At 49.8% G+C, this 22917-nt stretch overlaps 6 protein-coding genes across 6 annotated transcripts; 1 reads left to right on the top strand and 5 right to left on the bottom strand.

The window, feature by feature from the left end:
* Positions 1–640: 640 nt before the first annotated feature.
* On the bottom strand, positions 641–2724 carry FSUBG_5387 (uncharacterized protein; the record flags this gene model as incomplete). The annotated part of the gene is made up of 3 exons (XM_036683477.1): positions 641–1185; positions 1234–2064; positions 2145–2724. 3 exons carry the CDS (start codon positions 2722–2724, stop codon positions 641–643), a joined length of 1956 nt encoding a protein of 651 aa, XP_036539098.1.
* Positions 2725–4453: 1729 nt separating this feature from the next.
* Positions 4454–6273, bottom strand: FSUBG_5386 (DNA polymerase iota subunit; the record flags this gene model as incomplete). Its single annotated transcript, XM_036683476.1, has 3 exons — positions 4454–5793; positions 5858–6155; positions 6214–6273. The coding sequence occupies 3 exons, from the start codon at positions 6271–6273 to the stop codon at positions 4454–4456; spliced, it is 1698 nt and encodes a 565-aa protein (XP_036539097.1).
* A 2234-nt stretch (positions 6274–8507) lies between these two features.
* Positions 8508–9899, top strand: FSUBG_5385 (glucan 1 4-alpha-glucosidase; the record flags this gene model as incomplete). The annotated part of the gene is made up of 1 exon (XM_036683475.1): positions 8508–9899. The coding sequence occupies one exon, from the start codon at positions 8508–8510 to the stop codon at positions 9897–9899; it is 1392 nt and encodes a 463-aa protein (XP_036539096.1).
* Positions 9900–10534: 635 nt separating this feature from the next.
* FSUBG_5384 (uncharacterized protein) lies at positions 10535–11990 on the bottom strand (the record flags this gene model as incomplete). Its single annotated transcript, XM_036683474.1, has 4 exons — positions 10535–10779; positions 10829–11172; positions 11373–11384; positions 11491–11990. The coding sequence occupies 4 exons, from the start codon at positions 11988–11990 to the stop codon at positions 10535–10537; spliced, it is 1101 nt and encodes a 366-aa protein (XP_036539095.1).
* Positions 11991–12701: 711 nt separating this feature from the next.
* FSUBG_5383 (60s ribosomal l3) lies at positions 12702–14141 on the bottom strand (the record flags this gene model as incomplete). Its single annotated transcript, XM_036683473.1, has 5 exons — positions 12702–12954; positions 13009–13682; positions 13735–13891; positions 13986–14071; positions 14136–14141. 5 exons carry the CDS (start codon positions 14139–14141, stop codon positions 12702–12704), a joined length of 1176 nt encoding a protein of 391 aa, XP_036539094.1.
* Positions 14142–14720: 579 nt separating this feature from the next.
* Positions 14721–17661, bottom strand: FSUBG_5382 (putative TPR-containing protein; the record flags this gene model as incomplete). The annotated part of the gene is made up of 8 exons (XM_036683472.1): positions 14721–16202; positions 16258–16502; positions 16553–16709; positions 16762–16854; positions 16908–17096; positions 17152–17213; positions 17284–17487; positions 17547–17661. The coding sequence occupies 8 exons, from the start codon at positions 17659–17661 to the stop codon at positions 14721–14723; spliced, it is 2547 nt and encodes an 848-aa protein (XP_036539093.1).
* Positions 17662–22917: the final 5256 nt, after the last annotated feature.

Genomic DNA, 22917 nt, shown 5'->3' with positions numbered 1-22917 from the left:
GCAAAATGAGGAGGGTCTATTGTGTACGATACCACGTTTTGTAATAATCTAGGTGATGGCGGGGAAGAAAAAAGATATATGACTCGATTGCCAAGAAGTTCTAGACGAATAGAGCATGGAGGAGTCAAGGCCTTCAAAGGTGGAACTGTCAGATGGTTACAGATCCAAATGAGAAGAAGGTGGAGTGAAAGAAGGGAAGAGAGGGCATTGCATCTCGCCTATAATAGACAAATATTGGATTCCCAATTTGCTCAATATGGCTGGATGATTAGGTTCACCACTTCTCAACTAGAGCATCCAGACGTACATATGCATGGTAGGTAGTTGTCGTTAGCATACGCATCAGCATAAGGGGCGGGACAGGAGTGCTGCACTTGGTCAAGGCTTTGGAATTGGAGGAGTTAGCGGCTACGAGATTCATACCAAGAAAGAAGATCGTTGATAACCACCCTATCCCCATGGAATCCCTATGGGAATGTGAATATAAAGTGCACTTTGGTGCTAATCTTACATGTAAACCTGGCTTCTGCAATCTTGTTGGTGTTCCACCAGCAAAGATACTCTCATCCCGTCCAGTCCTGACTAATATGATGCCGACACTTTTCTCGTTCTAAGTGGTCCTGCGCAGCTTCTCCGCTTTCTAGGCGTTAAGGTCCAGGTCCTCCCAGTGAATGTCCTTGAGAATCTTTCCAACCAGGGTGGAATAACGCAAATGTCCGTTCACAAGGTTGCTAACGTCGTGGTTTTCGACACCATCTGCTCCCTGGATTCGTTGCAGGCCTGCTACGCCGAAGTGAATGTTGGATGTACGATACAAGAATCCTAAAAGATAGTCACTTTCTGAAAAGACGTTGATCAGCCGACCAGACACAACACTCTTGAGGGTCAACCAAACCCGGCTCTCCGAAGGAGCGGGTGTGCCCATCAAGACGACGGAATCGATGAGGCCGAACTGACGTCTCTCAGCAAGAATCATCAGGCAAACATAGATAGCTCGGGCTGCCAAGCTGAACCCAATAAGGGATACAGGACGGTCTCCTTGAATCTTACTGCGCATTACAGCGTCGGCCAGCACCGCGCCGGCCTTCTCAGCGCGCACCATGCCCATGCTCCAGGGGTTATCAATGATCTTGCTCACTTTCATGAGCTCCATTGGCCAGGTGGCTTCGATAAGGCTTGTGAAAACTATTTTATGTTAGTATTTCTCGCTAGTCATCAGAACTTTCAACATACTTGTTCGCGAAGATATAGCTTTCTTGGCGGTGGCCCAGGCTGAACTTTTCACAACCGTTTCGAGGGCAGTGCCTATGTTGTTAAGGACGTTCATTTCCCATCGCAGAACGTAAACCTCCCCATTATCTCCAAGAATTTTCCAAGGCCCAATGAGGCTATCCTTGTCTGTTACCCAACCATTCATAGCAATCACCAAGCGTAATCGTCGGCAGCTGGCTGGGATAGCTTTTGCATCGACATAGTCCCCTTGAAGTCCTCCGCGGGTAGGAACAAGTCCAAAGTCCTGAATGTCTCGGGAGAACGACTCAATCATTTTCTCTGTGGGTCGTGCCATATAAATCCCAAGCATCGAGCCGGTGGAAGGGCCGTTATCTGCCATAGGTCCCAGCAGATCAGCAGCGTTTGGAAGTCGTAGTCCGAGTCCACCATGGGGAGTTCCGATACCGACAGCAATGAGCTGTGTTCCAAGCCGGAAGGGTCCAGTCATGGCAGCGATTCGTGCCTTTGATTTTAGGACAGGCTTATTCTCATCTTGATCCGGTTCAGACGCTTGCTCAATAGCTGCATCAACTGCAAGTTGGCTGAAACCCTCCGCGATGCGCTTCTCTTCCTCATGAAGCACCTTCAGGGGGAGGTTCAGAGATGAGGTCAGGTTCAGAAGTGTCATACGAGCATATGCAGTATACTCCTGAAGCGAGATAAGAATCAAGAGTGAGATGTGCAGCAACAGCTTGCGCTTATCGAGTGGCAGAGTCCAGAGGGAAGTTGGAATAGGGGGGAAACGGCGAGATAGTTCGCGATCAACGTGATTTGAAGGGGTGCGGGGGGTACCTGGTTAACATTAGCTATGAAAACACTTATATGCCTTCAACAGAGAAAGGCAACACGTCAAGGAACTTGTGTTAACCCACCAGTTGCCAGTGTTAGGCCTTCAACACCTCCAGTGCCTCCGCGACCAGCCCCTCTTCCACCACGAGCCACACGTCCACCACGTACAGCTCGTGCAGTTCCACGTCCACGGCCACGACTGTTAGATTGAGAACCATTTGATTCCATGACACTTAGATCGCGAAGACGCTGCAGAAAGATCGACTGCCACTTTCGGAAGAAGATAAGAGCTTCTTTCTTAAGCTCCCTCAGCTGAGGTATGCTGTTCTCTGAGTTATCCTTATCTGGGGACTGGCTTGTATCAACTCCCTTCTGTGACACCTTTGCGACAGGTTTGCACATCGAAGGAGCTCGAGGTTTCACATTCTCTTTTCCATTCGTCTTGAGTGACAAAGCCAGCCAGTGATGATGGCCGATATCGCCCAAGTCTCCCAGAGTAGGTGTGACAGGAGGAGAATCAAATATGACGCTGATGTCGTTATGAAGCTTCTCTGTTATGGCAGTGATAAGAGTGGTCAAGTCGTTCTTCTCAGCGATAGAGATAACACCGGTCAGGTCAACGGGCCGGCGAGATACTGGACTTCCTCGTCCACCTCGAGCCATGATTTCAGTGTTTGGAATCCTGAAAAGCTAGATGACAGACTGATTTCTTTGAGTAGGACGGATATCTGACTATTCTTTCCGGTGTCGATCTCAAACAGCCTTTTCTTGTATAGAGGTAAGGATCGTGATAGTATGGGTGCTTTGAGTGTCGAAAGATGATCAAGTTGCGTCAAGTTGTGGTATCAGTGAAAGGTGCAGACGATCAACACAACAAATACCTGAGGTTAATTGCTTCTCAGACCGAAATGTTTCTCGTGCTGGACAACTCAACCATGGGAAACATATAGTCAAGTCAGTCAAGCAGAAGTCGTAAACAAGTGACGGGCTCGATGCAGTTGGTATAGCAAAGCCGAGCGAACAATTAAAAAGAGCTAACAAAAGCACCAGACGCAGTCGGTGGTAACGACGAAAGTGAAGTTACAAATAGAGAATGGTCAAATGGGAATAGAAGACAAACAGAAGGAAGAAGAGATGGAAGGCAGGCAACATGCCAAGCGGAAGGAAAGATACGGATACAGTCGCGTGGTTTCCGCAGCAGATTTCTTGCTTTGCATGCTTACAACGCGGATACAGCGATGAAGAAGTTCGTGAAAGGAAGGAGTTATGGAAGAAAGTGAAATATAGAGGAAAGTGGGAAGGGAGTGGAGGCGACGACGGGAGGTGACAATGGCAGGAGTGAATGCGGTGCACCTTCAGGATGATGCTTCACCAGAGGCCTTGACAGTGTCGCCAGCTGGCAGCCGTATGTGACTGGCCGCTGCCGCCTCAGTGCCACTGCCAGTGTCAGTTAGATCAACCACTCCATATCTACTTAGGTATATACCACCATTGCCTTAAAAAGCTCGCCTAGATACCCAACTCTCCCGCAGACAAGGGGGCAAACGCGGGTGCAGCAGTGTCACAATGTACGATGTGATGTGTATGGGGTCATCCGGCTCACTGTGTGCACCTGCTCCTCTAGTACCTATCAGTGCATGTATATACTGGTAGACAGAAAGATATGGACCCGGATCGCTTCACTTCGTTGCGTGCCTCTTGTATCTGCATGTTACCGATCAGGTCTGTGAAACTCGACATCATTTTGCATTTTGGTTGTTACTGTCATCTTCTATTATGACAGTTCGTTTTATCCTAATTCCTCCCAACAGACTTTTCATCAAGACTATCACTGCACAACAAAAGGTTTGGTACTTTGGCCTATGGATGAAGGGGGCTGCAACTCCGCAACGTTGTGTTACTCGCATCCCGGACGGAGGCTGTTCAATACCTATTGTGATCATAATCGATAAGGATATGTCTGAGTGAAAGACATGATCGACCCTAGCATTCGTTAAACTGACAGTGCAGATACTTTGAACCTGACTCCAGGTCATTATTGTCACAATCAAGTATACCCGCCACATTGTCATTCACTCGAGCTACTAGTGTCACGCAAAGCCCTTCGGCTTCACTACCCGGTGTATCGTGGCTAATCAATGTACAAATCAGAGGGTTGTGCTACCGTATTTCGGTCGAGCCATCGGTGAGCATGAGGCGGGCCGCGTGATAGCTGCAAAATTGATGCGCTGCAACTGGAAATTTTGTGTAAGAACATTACATCTCGTTTCTTTTGGCGCCTTTCAAAGCTATAATAGTACGGTTGGGCAAACCATGGAAACAAAGAAGCGAACAACAGATCATACTTGTGCCTGGGAAATATCATGGTCAAAGCACACGGGACACTGCATACCTATTCAGACCCTTCCATTTCATGATATCTCTGATGCGCCGAAACAGCGAACAAAGGAATACAATGACCACAAAGAGGACATAATGTATTGTCACCCATGTCCCAATCATCATCATCTTCGTCCCCACCGTCGCCTTCTGACACCGTTTGTGTAATTTCCTCACTCTGTGCAACAGGCGTGTCTTCCATCACTTGAAAGGGCTTCAGCACTTCGTCTTGACGCTTGAACATGACAGATATATCCCTGCCTGCTCCCGTCTTGTCATCCGCTGCACCAACAACCATGTTTGCCACGCAGATATTGAGCATCTGTAGATTCCATCGCTGTCCCTTCTCCGGGGACAGACGCCGGAGCAGTGGCAGGAGAGCTTCACTGACAAGCCGCTCCGCGATATGAACGATGTCGTCTTTGGAATCAAAGATAAAATGTGGTAAAGACCCAGATCGAGAGACCCGACTGTAGTTCTGACCTTGCGCTGAGTGCAGATACGCCCATGTCCTGAGCGCTAATCGCAATGTCTTCGGCCGGGCAATCCATTTTTGTGCCCCTGGAGTGTCTGCCGCATCGTCAGGTACGAGAAGGTCTATCCTCATTCTTCGAATGAGTGAGCATGATAGCTTGTGTAGCTCTTCCGTTATTTGTGCCAGCGTATCTAAGCCCTTGTAGGTATCCTCGATACTAATCTGGGTTGGCACATCGCTGGCTTCCTTTACCGCAGTTGTATCGACTCCATGTAGTAAGCCCCAAATTCGTACGCCTGCCCCTTTCTCTGACCCAGGCCCAGTGAGTAGCTTTTCTATTGCCCCGGGCGAGATGTCAGGGTGGAGGCGCACATCGGCAACTGTTACAGGATTGTCACTCAACTCTGGGATCACGGATACACCTTTACTCATGTCAGCACCGGCCTGAGTACCAAGTACCTGAACAGTTTTAAACCCTAGCCCTGGAATTCTTCGCAATTTGTGGGCGTCTACGAAGGCGATCACCTCGTCTTCAGTAATAGCCATTAGTGTCGTTTGGTTTCGAGGCTTATTCTTGCTGCCGACAAGTTTGCTGAGCATCTTGTTAGTAGAGATCCCACAAGTGGATGTAAACCCATGTTTTTCTTCCACCTGCTGCCGTAGGAACTGGGCAAAATGTGATCCCAAGATGAGGCGCATATAGGCTAGGTTGCTTAGGTCAGGGGTGGAAACGGGTAAGCCTTCAACACATCCGGCAATGCTCGTCACATCGCAGTGAAATCCTCGTTCAGGATCACTTCTGGAAAGGCAAAAGAAAGACTCTTCTAGGGACGCCCGGTTGAGGCAGGATAAGTTGTACTCAATGATATCCGTTACGTCTGCGAGAGCATTGTGGTCTTAGCCAACACAATAATTTGGTTAGGATGCGAGATGACAACATACCCATGAACACCTCATCAAATCCCAGACGTTCAACTTTGTGATTCCACGAAAATGTTTTAAAGAAGTTGAACAGGGTCTTGCTCATGTCACGAAAGGGGGTAAGGTCTTCGCCGTCGACGAGGACAAGCTCTGGACACAATCTTTTCGCCTCAGAGACGGACATAAGCTTTGTGAGACCGCGAGCCCGAGCATTATAGTTACAGGTAGCTAGACAATTCTTCTGCTTGACGCCTAATGGTAGTTTCTTGAGCTTCGCGTCCTTGTTCTCAAAGACCTGTGCATAGAAACAGTCGTAGTCCTATACAGTCCAGCCAGTTAGCAACGACCAAGGTCATGATTAGAGCTTGGTGGCCCACGAATTGTAAGATGATTCGAGCGTCATTCCTCTTAGGTCTCTTCTTCCTCGGCGGCTCCATCCTTGACTACGGCTGCCAACCTAATGGGCGAAGGATTGGGGAACATGGGCTCAAGTTTCATGTGCGAGCGGACGGATGGAAGTAGTCGAGAGTGAGATACAGCTCAATATCCAGGCCAAGGTTGTTCAAAGAGCCAGTTTATTTGAATACGGGATCTTGTTTAAAATCAAATAGGGAAGTTACGTGCAATGGAAGAGTCAGCACATGAAATCAAATCTGGGCATGAAATTCAGAGAATGCCCTGAGGTGGGCTGCAGATTAGTGGTGTTGCCTTCTCCCTTAGTAGGTACCTAGGTACAGTAGGTCCCTCAGGTGCCCGTGCCTGGGCGCTGGGTCTGTCCACGAGGTGCCTGAGGCGTCGATTCCATTCTGTGGATGTGACTTACACCACGCCCTGCATCATCCATCATCAAGTTACCTGTATCAGCAAACAACGAACGATTGGTTTTCCTGATGGAATGAATCACCTTGGATGTAATCGCCTGAAGAGCGAAATAGGTCTTGTTTTTTCGAATCTGATAAGGTGCAGAAATAGACGCGACATCTATCCATACTTTTGTTTCAGGCGACTCTCTCTCCCCTCTCTCTCGACACATGCATGGCACCCTCATGTTCGTGTCCACAGCGGATAGGTAAGCTAATATTTCTGCTTCATCCATCCCGATGAAGCGGTAGAAGTCAAATCCCAAAGGGCAACGTCAAAAGAATTACGGGTGCGGTACCCATTAGGTATGTGACTGACATGCTGGGTGCTACTGTATGTCAGTCATTCTCAGGAATAACTACTGCAAACACCAACACCTCATCCCTGCTTTTGGCGAGTAGATAATTAGACTCGATGCTCGGTTGGATGAACAGTCACAATCTCGCCTGTCTGTATGTATCTGTACGATCCAGCCACTTCTTCAACCGTCGCCGATCCCTAAGTTCTCAACTCAAGCGAGTCTGACTCTAGTCTCCCCGCTTTGATCCTTGTCCAGACGACAGACACTACGGCGCAGTTTCAGCCATCCACAGTCGCCCTGTAGCCGCCCAAGTATATACTCGATTTGCAAGAGAAGGTTGTCTGGCCCAGCCAATAGCGTCAACTCTGAACTTTGAAAGACTTGCATTTGGACGAGACGTCCTCACCGCATTTGTTGATTATTCTGCTCTTATGTCAACAATCACCCTCCTCATCACATCGTTATTGTTTGTTTGAAGATTGTCAGCTCTTTTGCGTCAGCCCTAACTAAACAAGCGCAATTTCAACAAAGATGGCCGAAGCTTTGAAAACAAGGGCAAGCAAGCCTTGTCAAAATCATGGCTTAGAACATGGCTGAGCATCATCCCGCCGCCGCCGTTGCGTATTTGCTCTTGTCGAAGGATCATACCGACTTTTTCGAAAAAGCCCTGGACACTAAAGAAGGATTGTCTTTGTTTATACATGCACGCAAGAGCAGTTCTCAAAAAACATGACGAGAACGCAAATGACCAGTCATCCTCTTCTCAACTCCTCCACGCCAAGGCGCCATGTCGTCTAAGGGAGGGGACATTGGAAACCCTCTTGCATAGACGCCAGCGCGAGTGAAAGAGCCGACTTGTTAGCCGCGTGATTGGACATGAGTGAAGCTCACCAGGATCATACATTCAACTTCGGCGCTTGCGCCTCTAACGCTTCCCACCAAGTTGCTCTGACGAGCCAACCACAGCGCCCGCCAATGACATCCTCGTCAACTTGCTACGCTTTTGGCAGGCCAGAGTCTCCCGGGGCTGAATCCTTCTCAAACCCCCCGATATTTCCGCGTCTAGATCATGGAAGGCTTATCACACTGCATGCATGCTTAGGGGCGCTTGTTTGGGTGCCAGGACTGGGTCATAGAGTAGATGAAAGCCCTGGTCATGTCTCCCCGCCCACCCAAGATCCAGTGAGATGCATGTCTCACTGTCTATCATCCTATATAGACGCAATGTCCTCGTTTCTCGCTGTTTGTTCGCGTTGTTTCTGCGTTTTTGACATTGCAACGTCTTTATAATCCCTGTCGGTCCCGGTCTCTCGGTACCAGCGTCTCCGCCTAGGCCTGTTGGACGGTGGTTGCTTGTCTGTTGGTTGATAGACACAGTCACTTGCAACTCCACGAGGCCGATTCGGCAGCTCATCTCTTGTGTACTCCAGCACAGCAACCTTCTCGGTCTACCTATCAACTACAACTACGGCTACAGCTACAGCCACAGCCACAGCTCCATCTAGCATCATGGCATCTTCTCAAGCTCTACCCAAGAAGCCCCGGCTTTCACTTCAAATCAAGACAGTATGTAGTCCGGTCACCAGGTCATCGAGAAGTTATGCAGTGGACCCGAAGGACCCAACTGCCTTTAACACGCTGTCCAATGTCTACGTTACCACAATCGAAAGGGCAACCCCATCTCAGCATGAGCCCATTACTGCCATCAATACTTTGCAAGCTTTCAGCTTGACAACTCCAGTGGAACGACAGGACCCGAAACACAGAGTTGTTACGCCCTATGTCGCTTCATACCCTGAGACTCCTTCATCCGATACAGCTCCTTCGCCACATCCAGGACTGGAAATCAACTACCCGAGCACAATGACGGCCACGCCTCCTCTGTCCGCTGGTCCAATGGATTCAAACACTCACAAGGCCTTTAGCTTTTCCCCTGCTGATATATCCGCGGCCCCAGCAAGAATTGATAGCTTACAACCCGATAAACGTGCTCTTGCTCGCCCACAAACTCTTGCTGAGTTGACCCTGCAGGCCCCTTACACACATCCCCGATCACTTCACAGTATCTTACGCAACTCTCCTCTTCCTCCACCCACAGCCATTCCTCCTCCATCTCCACGGCGACAGTCGCGGCGGCTCCAAGATAGAGCAAATCGAAGAGTGTGCTACAACAACCCCCTCACTCAGGAAATAGTGACAAATAAGTACACGAAATCTCATATTGACCTCCTCGTTGAGGAGGCTTCACCACATTCCCCTCCGTGCGTGCCCCCTCAGCCCCAGAGTGCTGTCGATCTAGCTTCGGCATTTACACCAAACGAGATCCAAGATGGAGGACAGACACCTGGGCCTTTTGAGGATATGCGTCGCCGCATGACAGGACTGGCCGCATCAGGCACTCCGCTTTCCCCGTCGGGACCAAAGGGCATCTCAAAGCGCAAGAAAAGGGAGAAGAAGCGTAGGTGGGTATGGACAATCGGCCAAGAGGATGACGGTGATGACGATAATATTGGAGGGTCCATTGCTGCCCTGAGGGCTGAGGCTGCCAAAGCCAAAGACGTCGAAGAGATCAAGACACCTGTGACGGCCATCAAGGCACCCCTCATAACTTTTCTCACGGCACCGACACCAAGCACGGGTGACTTTCAGGGCTGGAGTGGCATCTTGAAAGAGGATAACGATGTTGAAATGTCTGACACGAGCAGTTGTCTTACAGTACCAGAAGAATCTCAGCACATAACTGGTGAGATGGACTTGGATATCAAGACTCCGATCGCACGCCAAGATGAGGAGAGCCAAGTCGTACTCATGCTACCAGAAAATCCTCTCAGTAGACTTGGTTCCAGTCCTGCTCTAAAGAGGGATTCTCCGGTGCCGCCAGATATGCTACGTACGGATTGAATAAGTTCGGGAAAGACATGGATGTTTATTATTGGGTTTCTTGCATTACCGGCGGTCCTCAAGCATTTGATTAAAAGGAGTTCTGTCACTGTAATTCTAACGAGGATTCGGTAATATGAGGATACCGAGCTCGAAAGTGGGCATTTATGAGGAATGAATGAATAAAATGAACATGAAATTATCTCTTAGCTCAGTTTCATATCTCGTGCGTCTCCATTGCCATAACCTAACACATTGTCATGTCGGTCCACGTCACGGGATGTGTTTATGCAATGCAGACCCAAGAGGTTCGCTCTAGGGTAGCTGTAAATTGAGATAGTGGTGGTTTCCACCACAACAAATGATTGTGATGATAGTATCGGAATACCCCGGTGTAGTTTAGAATGAACTTACCTTGCTCTTTTGTCAGTTTATTTTCACACCCGAGGTATGGTCTTGGGTCTTCTGGTGGCCCGAGGCTTGTGCATCAGAGACTGGCACTTGTATATCTTATTATGGATAGACGAGCCAACCAAGGTGGTCAGAAATATCGAAAGCCGCTAGAATACAGCAGACCCAGACGTACTCATTACGTTACTTGATATATTTCTCGTAGCAAACGCTCAAAATATCATTACATGTCCGCCAGTACGCACTCAGCTCTCAACAGAGAGTGCCTTGGCACCAATCAGCTTGCCGTCAGCGTGTGAAACGACCCAATACTCGGTCCTCGTAGCATCTCTCGTCACTTGATATACACGAACATCGTTACCCTGCGAGGCTTCTCGAACAGCCTCGATGACGTCGGTGTATTTGCCGTGAGAGTCCCAGTTGAGAGGATCCAGGATCTTGATATCTGCCGAGTCGGGGGAGGAGTGGTCGATGAGTTTGGCGAATTCGGCTGGCAACATGTCAGTTTATAATCTTCATAGGAGGAGTGCACTTCTTACACTCGCTGGGGAGGCCATTCTTGCCCTCCCACTTGAGAGAAACCTCTTGGAAGGGCTCGTCTGCGTCGGAGGTGTACACGGCGTTCTTGCACACGTCACTGATAGGTTTGGGGACTTGAGCGCCCTGGTCCTTGGTCTTGAAGGGTGCCTTTTCTTGAGTTGCGGCACCAGCGCCTGTGTCTTGGTTGGCCTTGTTCAAGAAAGCCATGTAATCGTCGTCGTTTGACATGTTGAGGGATCTGGTGTTGCTGAGTAGTCTTGTGTTGTGTCGAGAGGCAGTTGTTCGCGGGAGGACGGTTTGATTTCGAGAAAGAAGAGAGCCAAGATTCAGGTTGGCGAGGCGTCTGAAAGGAGTTCGAAGTGTCATTGGGACAAGATCTCAGCTCAGCTCAGGCGTCAAGTCAAAAGCTGTAACGCAACCAACATGCAGATGCAAGTTTGGGGAGTGGGGTGACGTCAGGCACGGGATTCACAGCAGGGGTACATTGACCAATCACAGACCATAAATGAGCACCATCACTCAGCACGTCCTCAAACTACTAACCTAGTAGGGTACCTAGGTGGGTATTCAGTCAGTATTGAGGTCATTCTATCAAGAGTGTAGTGCACTTATACCATTTTGATTGATTTAGATGCCGGCTCTTCTCAGACGACCTAGGAACCTGTCCTCCTTGAGTTCTTCCAAATCAATACCAAAGAACCTGGCATATAAAGGTGCCAAATGATGAGGTCCGCACGGTCGAGCATCACCGCTAGCACGTCGTTTGTCAAGGAAACCACCCAGAAGCGTTCGAACTGCGTTTTCGAAATCCTTTCCATGTTGTGAGATCAATAAATCCCGATCAATATCTTCAACATCGTCAGCTGCGGCTGGAGCTGCAGCATGCTTGACAAGGTCAACATCTATAATCGCTGCTTTGACCATCGCAGCTTGTCCCTCGTCAAAATATGGGACACTGATATAGTGTTCGTCCATTGTAGAGTTGAGGCGCTTCTGTGAACGAGGATCTTTGGTGACATTGAGGAAATCGTGGAGAAGAACTCGGATCCTGAAGCCAAGGATGGGGTCCGCTGCGATAGTCGAGGTCGTCGTAGTGAACGCATTTGCTGGTGCACCTGAGGCGGCCTCCGTCCTGTTGGTCTTGCTCTTCTTTTTGCCCATGTTTGCGTATCAATCAGGGCGATGAACAAACAAAGAACAATCCCCGTCTATCACTAGTAGGTATTCACTTTGCAAGGTCAAGACTGAGTTGAGTTTGAGTAAACGTAAACCACAAGTGGGAGCTTCACTATGAACAATAGACTTTACACACAATACAAGCAAGCATAGCCTCAGAAACATACATCTTGACATGCAACAGTTTGATAAATTATAATCAATATTATGGCAACAACGACGTGATCAACTGAGACTCATTTAATCATGAATATCACTCTTGCTGTGATATCTTGCATGTACTGCTAGGTTGAGTCGAATTGGCCAGTGAAGCAAGCATTCATGCAGCTAGAGACGGATGATGGAATCAAGGCAGGTAAAAATGCAATTTTAAGATAGTTTTTACGACATATGTACCTATCTACGTATCGGCATGTCTTCCATGACACCAAAGTTTCGTTTAGACAGCCACAGAGTGACACACAAACTCAAGTCAAACACACATTCACCGGAGAACAAAGGTACAGTCATATTAACATTGGGAATCTCGTTAGAATTTTTAAAAGCCATCCCTCTTTTGGCTGGACTTTTTTTTTTTCGTTCCATGCCAGTTGTAGCCTAACCCAGCCTAAACGCAAGGCGTACAGTAGTAACGAACCAACCCTCGACACCGGTGCAATGAATTGGTCAAGACAAGAAAGAGAACAAACAGCCGCTTTAAGCGGTGGAAAGATCCTTCTTGAGGGTACCCTGGTACTGCTTCTTCTCCGCAGGGGTCTGGAAAGCACCGTGTCCAAACTCGGACGACGTGTCGATCCACTTGAGGCTGACCTTCTCGAGAGCTCTTCGGGAGGTCTGGGGGAACATGGTCTTTCGGAGAGTCATGACTCGCTTCTTGGTACCAGGGATAGAACCCTTGACCATGACGAAGTCGTTGTTGACCTCACCATAGCGGACGAAACCACCGAGACTATCAAGTGTTAGCAATTGTCAGCCGATACCTAACGAGTTTGGGTTAACATACGGAGTGATGGTCTTCTTGGTGACATCGATCTCAGTGGCGGCATTGTCGTCAGCGTCGCCCTTACCAATGCGGTAGATCTTGTGGTTGACCGAGGTTCGGTGATGGTAACCTCGCTGACCAGCACGGGCAACTGTCCACTGGACGTGGGAAGGATGCCAAGCACCGATACAAGCAACCTTTCGGAGACCCTTGTGAGTCTTGCGAGGAAGCTTCTTGGTACCCCAACGGGCGGTGACACCCTCGAATCCGTGACCCTTGGTAACGGCAATAACGTCAATCATCTCATCCTGCTCGAAGATGCTGGAAATGTCAACGGGCTTCTCGAAGAGCTCCTGGCCGAATGAGACCTTGTCGGCGATGGAACCACCGTTGACCTGGATCTCCATGAGGTGGGCCTTCTTCTGCTTGAGAGGGGTCTTTCGGATCTGGGTGTGGGCGAGGACACGGACGACGGTGCAGTACTTCTTGATGCGCTCAAGCTCGCGGGTGATGGAGGCACCGCTGTTCTCGGAGTGCTTCTTGGCGTACTTGGTGAAAGCCTTCTTCTTGCTCTTGTACCAGTTCTTGTAGAATCGGCGCTTGAGCTCGTCGCCCAGATGCTCGGCCCAAACGGTGGTGAGGGATCGCAGGCCTCGGGGAGTCTCGATGTATCCCACAAGACCAACAACGATCATCTAAAAGATGTTAGCCATAGGCACATAGCCAAGCGGGCTGCATTGTTCGTACAGGTGGGGTATCGACGATAGTAACCGCCTCAACAATCTCCTTCTTGTTGGCCTTGGCGCCAGGTCGGTCGAGGTCACGAACGATGGTGGTCATACCAGCCTTGTAGCCCATAGCAGCTGTCAGATGAACTGGCTTCTTGGGGTCATCCTTGGGGAAGCTGTTTGTCCCAATGCATTAGCCAATGTCTTCCTCGGCTGAGAGAGATTGCCAAAAAGATTTTTCTTCTTGTTGGTGCAGCAGAAAATACTCACGACTTGACCTTTCCACGGTGACGAGCAGCGCGCTTCCTGGGCAGATAAGCCAGGGAGCCGTGGCGGGGAGCCTCATACTTTCGGTGCTGCACATATTGTCAGTTTACCCAAACTGAAGCAATTGCTTCCACTGTCGAGATCTTCACTTACACTCATCTTGGGCTGGCTGTGTGGTTTGAGGGGGTTAGTATGAACCTGAGTTGTCAAAGCCTGAGAAAGAAGAGATAAAGAAATAAACTGTGGGCGAAATTTTAAGCGAACCGCTCGAAATTCGTGGGGTGGCCCGTGCACAGCCAGACCCCACCGGCCTTCACTCACCGAGCCGACACCGAAAGAATCGAGGGCTAGATTCTACACCGAGAAGGAAACCCTCCAGTCCCTCACGTGACTCCAGTCGTTTCTGAAGGTGGTCTAGCGTGCTCATGTACAAGCAGGGGTAGGGTGAAATGTCTGCAGTCCAACGTCACTGAATGAACACGGTTTGTCGAGTAACGATACAACTGAGTTTTATTGATCAGAGTAAGGAAATTAATGTGCATAATATTCTTGTTCGCCGGTGAAATCGTAGCCAAGAAGGACCATAACCCCCGGTTTTGAATTTCTGTCTTGAGCCTCCCCGTCCAAACAAAAGAAATCACGCCCCCAGATAATAGTGGTATACAAAAAGGCAGACTAATCGGCACAGATAAGAGATGTCTTCAACTCATAAACAACACGCAGCTGTCAAATTATCATTCATTCAACTTTTGTGATGGTACCAGAAACTCCGTTTACACCAGCATTCGCGGGAGTGGATGTCTTGGCATCTCCAGCTGCCGAACTAGGACCAGAGCCATTTGTGACAATAGTCGCCTTCTTCTCGTCTTCCCCACTGTCATCATAGTCCTCGTCAACGTCCATCTTTCTTGCTGCCCTTTCAGGCTCTGTAGGGGGGGCTGCGCGAGTAGGTGGAGGAACATGTTCCAGACTTGGGGGACGATCTTCTTTGGGTGTAGCAGATACTGGTGGCTTCTCATGAACAACGCCAGACATCGGAGTAGGTGGCTGCTGCATTGGTGGTAAGTGGCTGGGACCAGGGGCGTGGCTCGGGGGGTGGTGGGCTGCTTCTGAGGGATGATAGCTCTCAGTGGCATGGCGAGGTGCTGATTCGGGTCTGCGGGGTTCCTCGCGGCGTGGTTCATCAGGTCGGCGAGTATCATCGGCCCGTCGAATTTCGGAAGAGTTACGACGATAGTTATCACGAGGAGGAGTTGACGGTCTTCGATGACGCATGTCATCGAGTCGAACTCGGTTTTCCTCACTGGCTTGCTTCTTGGCAGCAGATTCTTCTTCCCACTCTCGCATACGCTTGGGGCCGACTGAAGGTGGCCGGTCATCCATTCTCTGCATGGCAGCCTCCGCCACTGCGGGTGGAGGAGGCGGTCCTGGCGGCCCGGATGGTCCTTGAGGGCCATTCTCAGTTCCCTGAGCAGCCATCTCAGGATGTTGAGGATACAGAGGAGGGGCTTGGTGCTGAGGGTATGCAGATTTTGGCGAAGGCATGCGGTTGTCATGAACAGGGCGGCCATCGGGTCTAGGGCTGTTGGTAGGTCGGAAAGGAGCCATGCCGTTGGGACCATTGATGTTGCTGGGTGGGGGTGCTGATGCTGACGGTGTCGCTCCACCCCAGTTAGGATTTGCGACTCGTCGCTCAGAAGCGGGAGCAGAAGGCTGGGATTGTGGAGGAGCGTGCGGTGGTTGAGAGTATTGATGGCCGGGAGGAGGGGGTGTTTGACCACGGCGAGGGCCGCCTCGGTTGGGGTCGTTATAGGGCTGGCGCAACTGCTCTTGCTGAGGGCTAGGTTGTCGCAGAGGTGGTGCAGGTCCTCCACGGAAAGGCTCGCCTCGGGCTTCATAGGGATTGGGGGGTTGCGGTGGAGGGTTGATGTTAGACAGTCTGCCCGCCCAGTTCTCTCCGGGGCCTTGAGGAGGTGGTGGAGGACCGGCAGCAGGCGGCTGTTGAGTTGATCCTCCCCATTGTGGTCCAACGGGACCAGCGGCCTGGTAAGCTTGCGGGTGAACATCTGCAGGCTGAGGAGCAGGAGGAGGTCCTCCGTTGGTACCACCAGAGCGAAGGAGCTGAAGTCTTGCCTTGATATGGGGGTTGTTAGGGTCAAGCTCAGCAGCACGCTGGTAAGCATCTAAAGCATCCGTAATCTGATTGTTGCAGCTTTCGTACTATCAAGTTGTCAGTATACAACCAAGAGAAAAAGGGCTGACCGATGAAACATACCAGAGTTCCCAGATCATACCAAACTTCTGAGATATAAGGGTTCAGCCTGATGGCGCGAGAATAAGCGTCAAGTGCGTCCCTGTACTGGTTGATTTGATAGTAAAGCACACCGATGGAGCACCAGAAAGTTGGATTCTTTCCATCTCTATAAACAGCTTGTTGGTAAGCCTCATAGGCTTTTGGATACTTTTGCTGCGACATGTAGCATCGGCCCAAGAGATACCAACTCTGGGCATCTTGATTGTCTGGTCGCATGTTAGAATAGGTATTAAATTGTTTTGCGTTCGTCACGTACCTGCGCCGACCGACTTCTCCAAATATTGGATGGCTCTATCTTGGCTCTCATAGGTGTTGCTCTGCTGGTGATGCAGCCAACCAAGCTGCTGAAGAACTTTAGCATGGTTGGGTGAATGGTCGAGGACACGTTGGTAGGCAGCCTTAGCGCTATCGAACTGTAAAAAGTTAGGCATGCCACTATATTTGCTGCTCTGGCAAGACACTTACATCCTTCTGCTGCTCATGGACATGGCCAATCTGGAACCAGATGTCTTCCTGCGTCAAGGGACCAGGAGGAGAATTGACAATGTATTTGAAACACTGCAAAGGTTAGCTATGCGCATCAAAAGTGGGCACACAAGACCAGAACGTACCTCAAGACTCTGAACCCACTTGTTCTGTTGTTTGTATATTATACCGAGTCGGAAGTAGATCTCATTTGCTTTCTCGAAATCAGGCTGTATGTTCATAACTTGAGAGAACGCTTCTTCAGCGTAATCGTAGCTGCCATATCGATCATACAGTATACCTATACCATACCACAACATAGGATCCTGCGTTGTCTTGTCAGCATGTTGCGAGCAATGCGAATATTCCGCCTGGTGTCCGATTACTCACCTTAGGGTCTCTCAAGTTTACCAAAGCCTGTTGGTATGCATCGTAGGCCTTTTGAAGATTTTCTGTCATTAAATAACAGTGCCCTGAATAATTGGTCAGCGTCGTGTTGTCGCGTCATGGCAGCAAACATACCGAGGTTTCCCCAAGCTTCGCCGTTGTTGGGCTCAAGCTGAACGATGGCGCGGAAGAACTCTAGCGCCTTCTCGAAAGCTTCACGGGTCTTGTAGAGTAGGCCAATTGCGTTCATGGCCTGGCTTGAGTTGGGGTTAGCCTGGAGAGCGCGCTCGTATGCGTGCATGGCTTCATCTGCATTGCGCAGAACCTCGGCATAGCTCCCTATACATACGTAAGCCTATGTCGTCTTGTCTTGCGAACGCGACGCGACAACCACTAACCTATTTGCAACCAAACAGCCTCATTCATCGCCGCGATCTGATGTGATGGCGCAAACTGAGGCGGCGGCGGAGGGGGCGGGGGCACCTGGCCCTGATGCTGTTGCATTTGCATCATGGTCGGCGACGCGTGATGGTTCGCCATTGGGTTGGCTCTGAAACTGGCGATGGAGTTGCTATGGTACAGCAGGGGTCGGACTTGACAGCTGATGTGCGACAGACGCGAAGTCGAATGAATACCACGTGGTATGCGAGAGAGGAGAGTCGCGGTCGTGATTCAGAAAGCTGTTCCAGCTCAAGGGTTCGTGATGAGTTGACGATAGTGGCCCCTACCCGACGAGTAACAAGGGCCAAGCGAATTGAACAAAATGTCTAGGCAGAGCCGCGGCTAAGGCTGAAGCGCTGCGAAAACAATACGCAGGGAAATCGAGGGTCAATGGCAGCCCAGATGGGAATAGAAGAGTGCGGGATGATGGAAGAGATAAGATGCAGGGCAATCCAAGGCGCGACGGATGAGGCCTTTCGCGGGCATGGAATGCGTTGCAGAAGAAGAAAGTGAGGAGTACAGGATGGGGAGAAAGGACCTGAGCAAACCCGTTCCCAAACTCACCTAACCCACGACCAGCGGGCAATTTAAGCGCACGGTGGCGTGGAGTGGGATGGGGGATATGAACCCACTCACACACACTACCCGGACTCCATCCAACCCAACTCAACGCACGCGCTCTCGAGGCTCGAGGCTCACTCACTCACGGTTATGTTAGGTTAGTTTAGGTTAGGTTAGCCCATAGCTTACATACAGTAGGTACATACAGCCCAGCCCACACACACCTCACACCTCACACCTTTCACCTCACTTCAGTTTCCGATGCTGTACCCGGCAAATCACACCCTCCCTACACGCCAACCTACTCTGGCTTAGCCTCCATGGATAGGTAGCCTTCACTCTCTAGTGCCCTACGTCCCTACGGCCTACTGCCCGGTGGCGGCGGTTTACAGGCACGTACCACCTAGAGTGAAGTACGTACTGGACCTGATACTGGCCCTGTAACTGCAACTGCAAGTCTGCAAGCTGCACGCTCAAAGGTAACCTAAAGCTACCTACCTAATAAGCATGAGATAAATATGGAGCACCGAGCAGGTCCCTATCTTTCTATTCTGCGACCTAGGTACGGATCAGTGCGCAAGGGATTACAGAGGCTCCGCTTCAACCTTCGTCAGTTCACACGACGCATCGCAAGAACCACGAGGACTCAATAAGCGGGAGCAATCAGAGTTATGATTTGGCAGTGGGTTATTTAGGTTCCTTCAGTACACTTGGTTCATTCACCAACCCATTTTCCCCCCTATTATCAACTTAGACATCAACAATAAAAATTATGGGCGTGTATCCTGTCACGTCTGTCTTTATTGACTTTGATATCCTCCCCTGCTTATCTGGTGCTGATCAGAGAGAGGGCAGATGCAGATGAAAAAACGTCATGGAATAATTCGGGCAGAGACTTGAGCACCAAATCTATCTGAAATCATGTTTCAGCGACTTTAATTCAGGTGCCATAGTGACTCTCAGTGCCATTATTCGGACTATCATGTACAGCCGCCGCATAGAAGGCTGTCTAGGTACCTTTGAGCGAACAGAGAGCCGAACAAAGTCGCGCATGCATCGATACTGATGGTGTTCATCTCGGGGGTGCTAGGGTGCCAAGCGAAACGATACCGATTTAAATCCAGCAACGCACGTCCCCCATCTTCCATTTTGTGTGGCGCATCTGAAATGCATGCCAAGAGGCTCCAGCGGATACGTACCTCGGACAGACAGTCCTGGGTGGTGCCCTGTCTCGACTCTGCCAGGGTGAGAGGTATGACACTGAGCTTAGCACTTAGCAGATTAGGGATTAGGATGGAGGTGAGACAATAGAAGAGCGATAAGTTTATAACACAGCGAGCATGCTGATCTATGTACGGAGAACAGTACGTCTTGATGGGGCAAGCAGCGATCACAAGAAGAAGTTTCAGGTTATTGTAGCCATCTGGCTGCAGTAACTTGGACAAAAAGAGAGAGCCCAAAACACACAATGGCCACAAATGATGAGTGACGGGTAACATAGATTGGCGAGAAACATGATCAGAAATAATGAGGACGAGCAAGCAAACGAATCGTGCAACGACGACACAATCCCGGTTGAGAGGCGATGATGTAGCCGTGGGTGGATGTTAGGGGAGGGAGGCTGGGTGTATGTAGGTAGGTAATAAATTGTGGCCCATCAGATCGAGGCGGTGGTGGCTTTGCGGAAGAAGTAGAACAGAAAATGGAATCTTATTAATATCGCATGGATGGCAATGGAATGGCTAATCTTTTCACCGCTTGCCGGACTCGCCGCTAAACTATTCCGGAAGTCTACCACGTGTTTCGGAGCCATCCTTTCTCGTAAGCAAGTGGTGCGCCGTTTCGGAACATGACATCTTGTTTTGGCTTGGGGGAGGGGAGATGGCCCGACCAGGGAAACAACTTAACGAGCGAGCGGGAGGAAAAAGGGGTTTCCCGGGCCCAAACCAAAGGAACACATTAGCGCATTATGCCCTATCGCCATGCCCTGGTGGAAGTTTGACAGTACCTTAGCCACCAAAGTGCTGTATGAGCTTGCTAATAATATTTATTAACAATATCCAACATCTAATAATTCTTTTTCACTCAATGCTACCTGTTATGCGTGGAATAGCTATTTATTCAGACCTAACATAAGTATATATACTCCGTGAGAGGAGGCGAAAGCCGCTGATGTAAACGTCTCCCTACCATTATATTCATGGCCCAAAGCAATTGAGCTGTCACTACCAATATTACATAAGGAGTCTCCCAACCCGATGCACGATGACAACGAAATGCACTCTGATTCGTGGTTCAACAGGAGAAGCATATAATGCTCAGAGAACTGATCATCACCATGTTATGCCCTTGGGCCAAAGAAACAAAAAGAGGTGGCTAGATGCCTACTGTGTACTCCGTAATGCTGTTCATACATACATAATAATTCAGCCGCGCACCACAGGGCAGGCAGGTGTTGCTAAAAAGGGAGCACCATGGTTTTGGCTTGGTGCTCTCTGCTTTGTGCTTGGGCTAAGGTCTGTTGAGTCTGTTGTCTGACTAGCCCCAAAGCAAGAGACGACAGCAGAGCTGGAAGCCAATCGGTAGAGCCATTCCTTCTCCGCTACGAATGGACATTGGATCGATGCCGTTGGCTGGATTACAAAGGTGAGGTGATGCCATCTATTGCTGGGGAGGGGGCGGCAACGCGCTTGTTGGCGGTCTGGGGATGCACCCAAAGAAACCGCAGGACAAAAAATCACAGATAAAGTTAGATAACGACGGATGGCTGGTTAGGGTTTGGTCGAGAGGGGAAACGGTCATTTTTTTCACAATAACCATCCGTCAAGAATATCTAGTTTTTATACATATATCTCGTATAGCCATCGTCCATGGGAAGACAAGAACAACAAGGAACTGGGGGTGTCTTACAGACAGTATCGTCGAGTCACATTTTGTGTGGACGGATCAATGAATGCCACTGGCGGGTACCCGAGCAGGCGAGAGACAAGAGGTGAGGCTCGTTAATGAAAAAGGGCGGACCACGGGATGGGATGGCCCTGGGTATCCACGGTAGCACCTGGGTGAGTGAGCCAGGTCCAGGAAGGACGCCAGGGCTCGTTTAAGCTGGGGCTGTCTGGGCGTGACGATGCAGATGGGGACGGGAGATGACAAGAAAAGGTGGGACAAGGGGTGAAGGGCAGCTCCGGGGGAAGAGGAGGGGGCGTGTGAATTATGTATGTAGTCATGGGCGTGAAGCTTGGCCTGGGCGTTGACTCTGGGATCAACCGGCGCCGGGGGCTTAGGGAATGGTGAATGGAGACATGGAGCTGTGGAGTGGAGAAAATGGGACAGATGATGATAGTGGGCTTGCAGTTTTTCGCCCTGGCGGCGCTACCTTATTAGGGAGATGAGGTGGTTTAGGTAAGTGTACGTACTTTTTTGACACAGATCAAAAGTGGAGGTGCTTAGTGCTAATGTACTGCAGGTTGAGTGCTGCTGGGAGCTTACTAGAGCTTGAGTGTACGGAGTATAATCAGAGACATCCCCAACCATTCATCAAAGAGACCTTGACAGGATCTTGATAGTGTCGACACTGGTCAGAATACCGACACGACTGTTTCAAGATTGGTGTTTTCCGCTGCCTGAGAGTTGTCCGAGTCTTGTACCTGGCCTGGTGGCATCTGTTTAAGCCAACAACGTGAGTGTTGCTGCCACTTACCTAGGTAGTTGGGAACATTCATTCTCCAGAATGCTTATCCCCGCCTGCGTCCAACACCTACTTAGAAGCATGTCAGTTTAAGAAGGCACCCAGCCAATCCATGTGACCCATGTTCATCACCAGCAGCTCCTTGGTGTCATATAGCCCATTGAGCACAGAGTATATATGCAACCTAGGACACGCAAATGCGGTGCGACCACAAATCGATTGTATCCGCATACCACCTCCAGTACCTAAAAACAATCTACATCGTCGCGAGAAACGACTTACAGGTGATGCTACATTGCGCGAGGTACACACATATCGTGCTGGGAGGCTACCTTACCTATGTTGTACAACGCCAAATGGGTCCTAGTCTTAACTAAGCGCCAGATTTGATCTTCTTTACCAAGAACAGGTTGCCTGAAAGTTCAAGGTTGATCACTTATAATTGCATGGAGACTCATAAAAGCCAACAAGTCATATTACACGGATGGACAACATGATGCCATCGCCACATGGAGAGGATGAGCCTCGACGAGAATGAGATCACATAACATCGCAGCAATACTAATCCCCAAACAAGGCTACATGCAGCCTCAATAACGTACCAGCCAGCTTCCGCTGCCGTTCTCCGAACGTTGCACCGTGACACACAAGGTGCACAACAGAACAGCCAAGCGCTTTTCATCGCGATCTGATTCAGCATTGGCAAGATATGTGCTCTGCAATGGATCTAGTCCTCAGCTCCCCTGGAGCAGGCCTGGTAGCTTACAGAGGAGGATGGCTCAAGCTACCGGGCCCCTACGGAGTACCTACCTAGGTACGCAGAGTTGGGCCAGACCGACACTGTAAGTTACTGTAAAACACTCATGCCTATGCCGGACGCACAACAAACACCCACTCTACAAACCCATGCATGAGGTGCGAACTTGCTTTTTTCTCGCTCTGTTGTCTATTGCGAAGATCCGCTATCTCAGCAATCTTATTCGTTGTTATGCGACCGGGAAGACAAGCCGCTATTGCTCTGGCTTGCTCACTCGCGTCAGAGTTTTAATTTCATGGCTCTCGCTTCGTTTTGTGTTAAC

The sequence above is a fragment of the Fusarium subglutinans genome (assembly GCF_013396075.1).
Source record: "Fusarium subglutinans strain NRRL 66333 chromosome Unknown NRRL66333_c0000052, whole genome shotgun sequence".
Classification (NCBI taxonomy): domain Eukaryota; kingdom Fungi; phylum Ascomycota; class Sordariomycetes; order Hypocreales; family Nectriaceae; genus Fusarium; species Fusarium subglutinans.
Note: the sequence above shows the minus strand (reverse complement) of the source record. Positions and strands in the feature narration are given on the sequence as shown.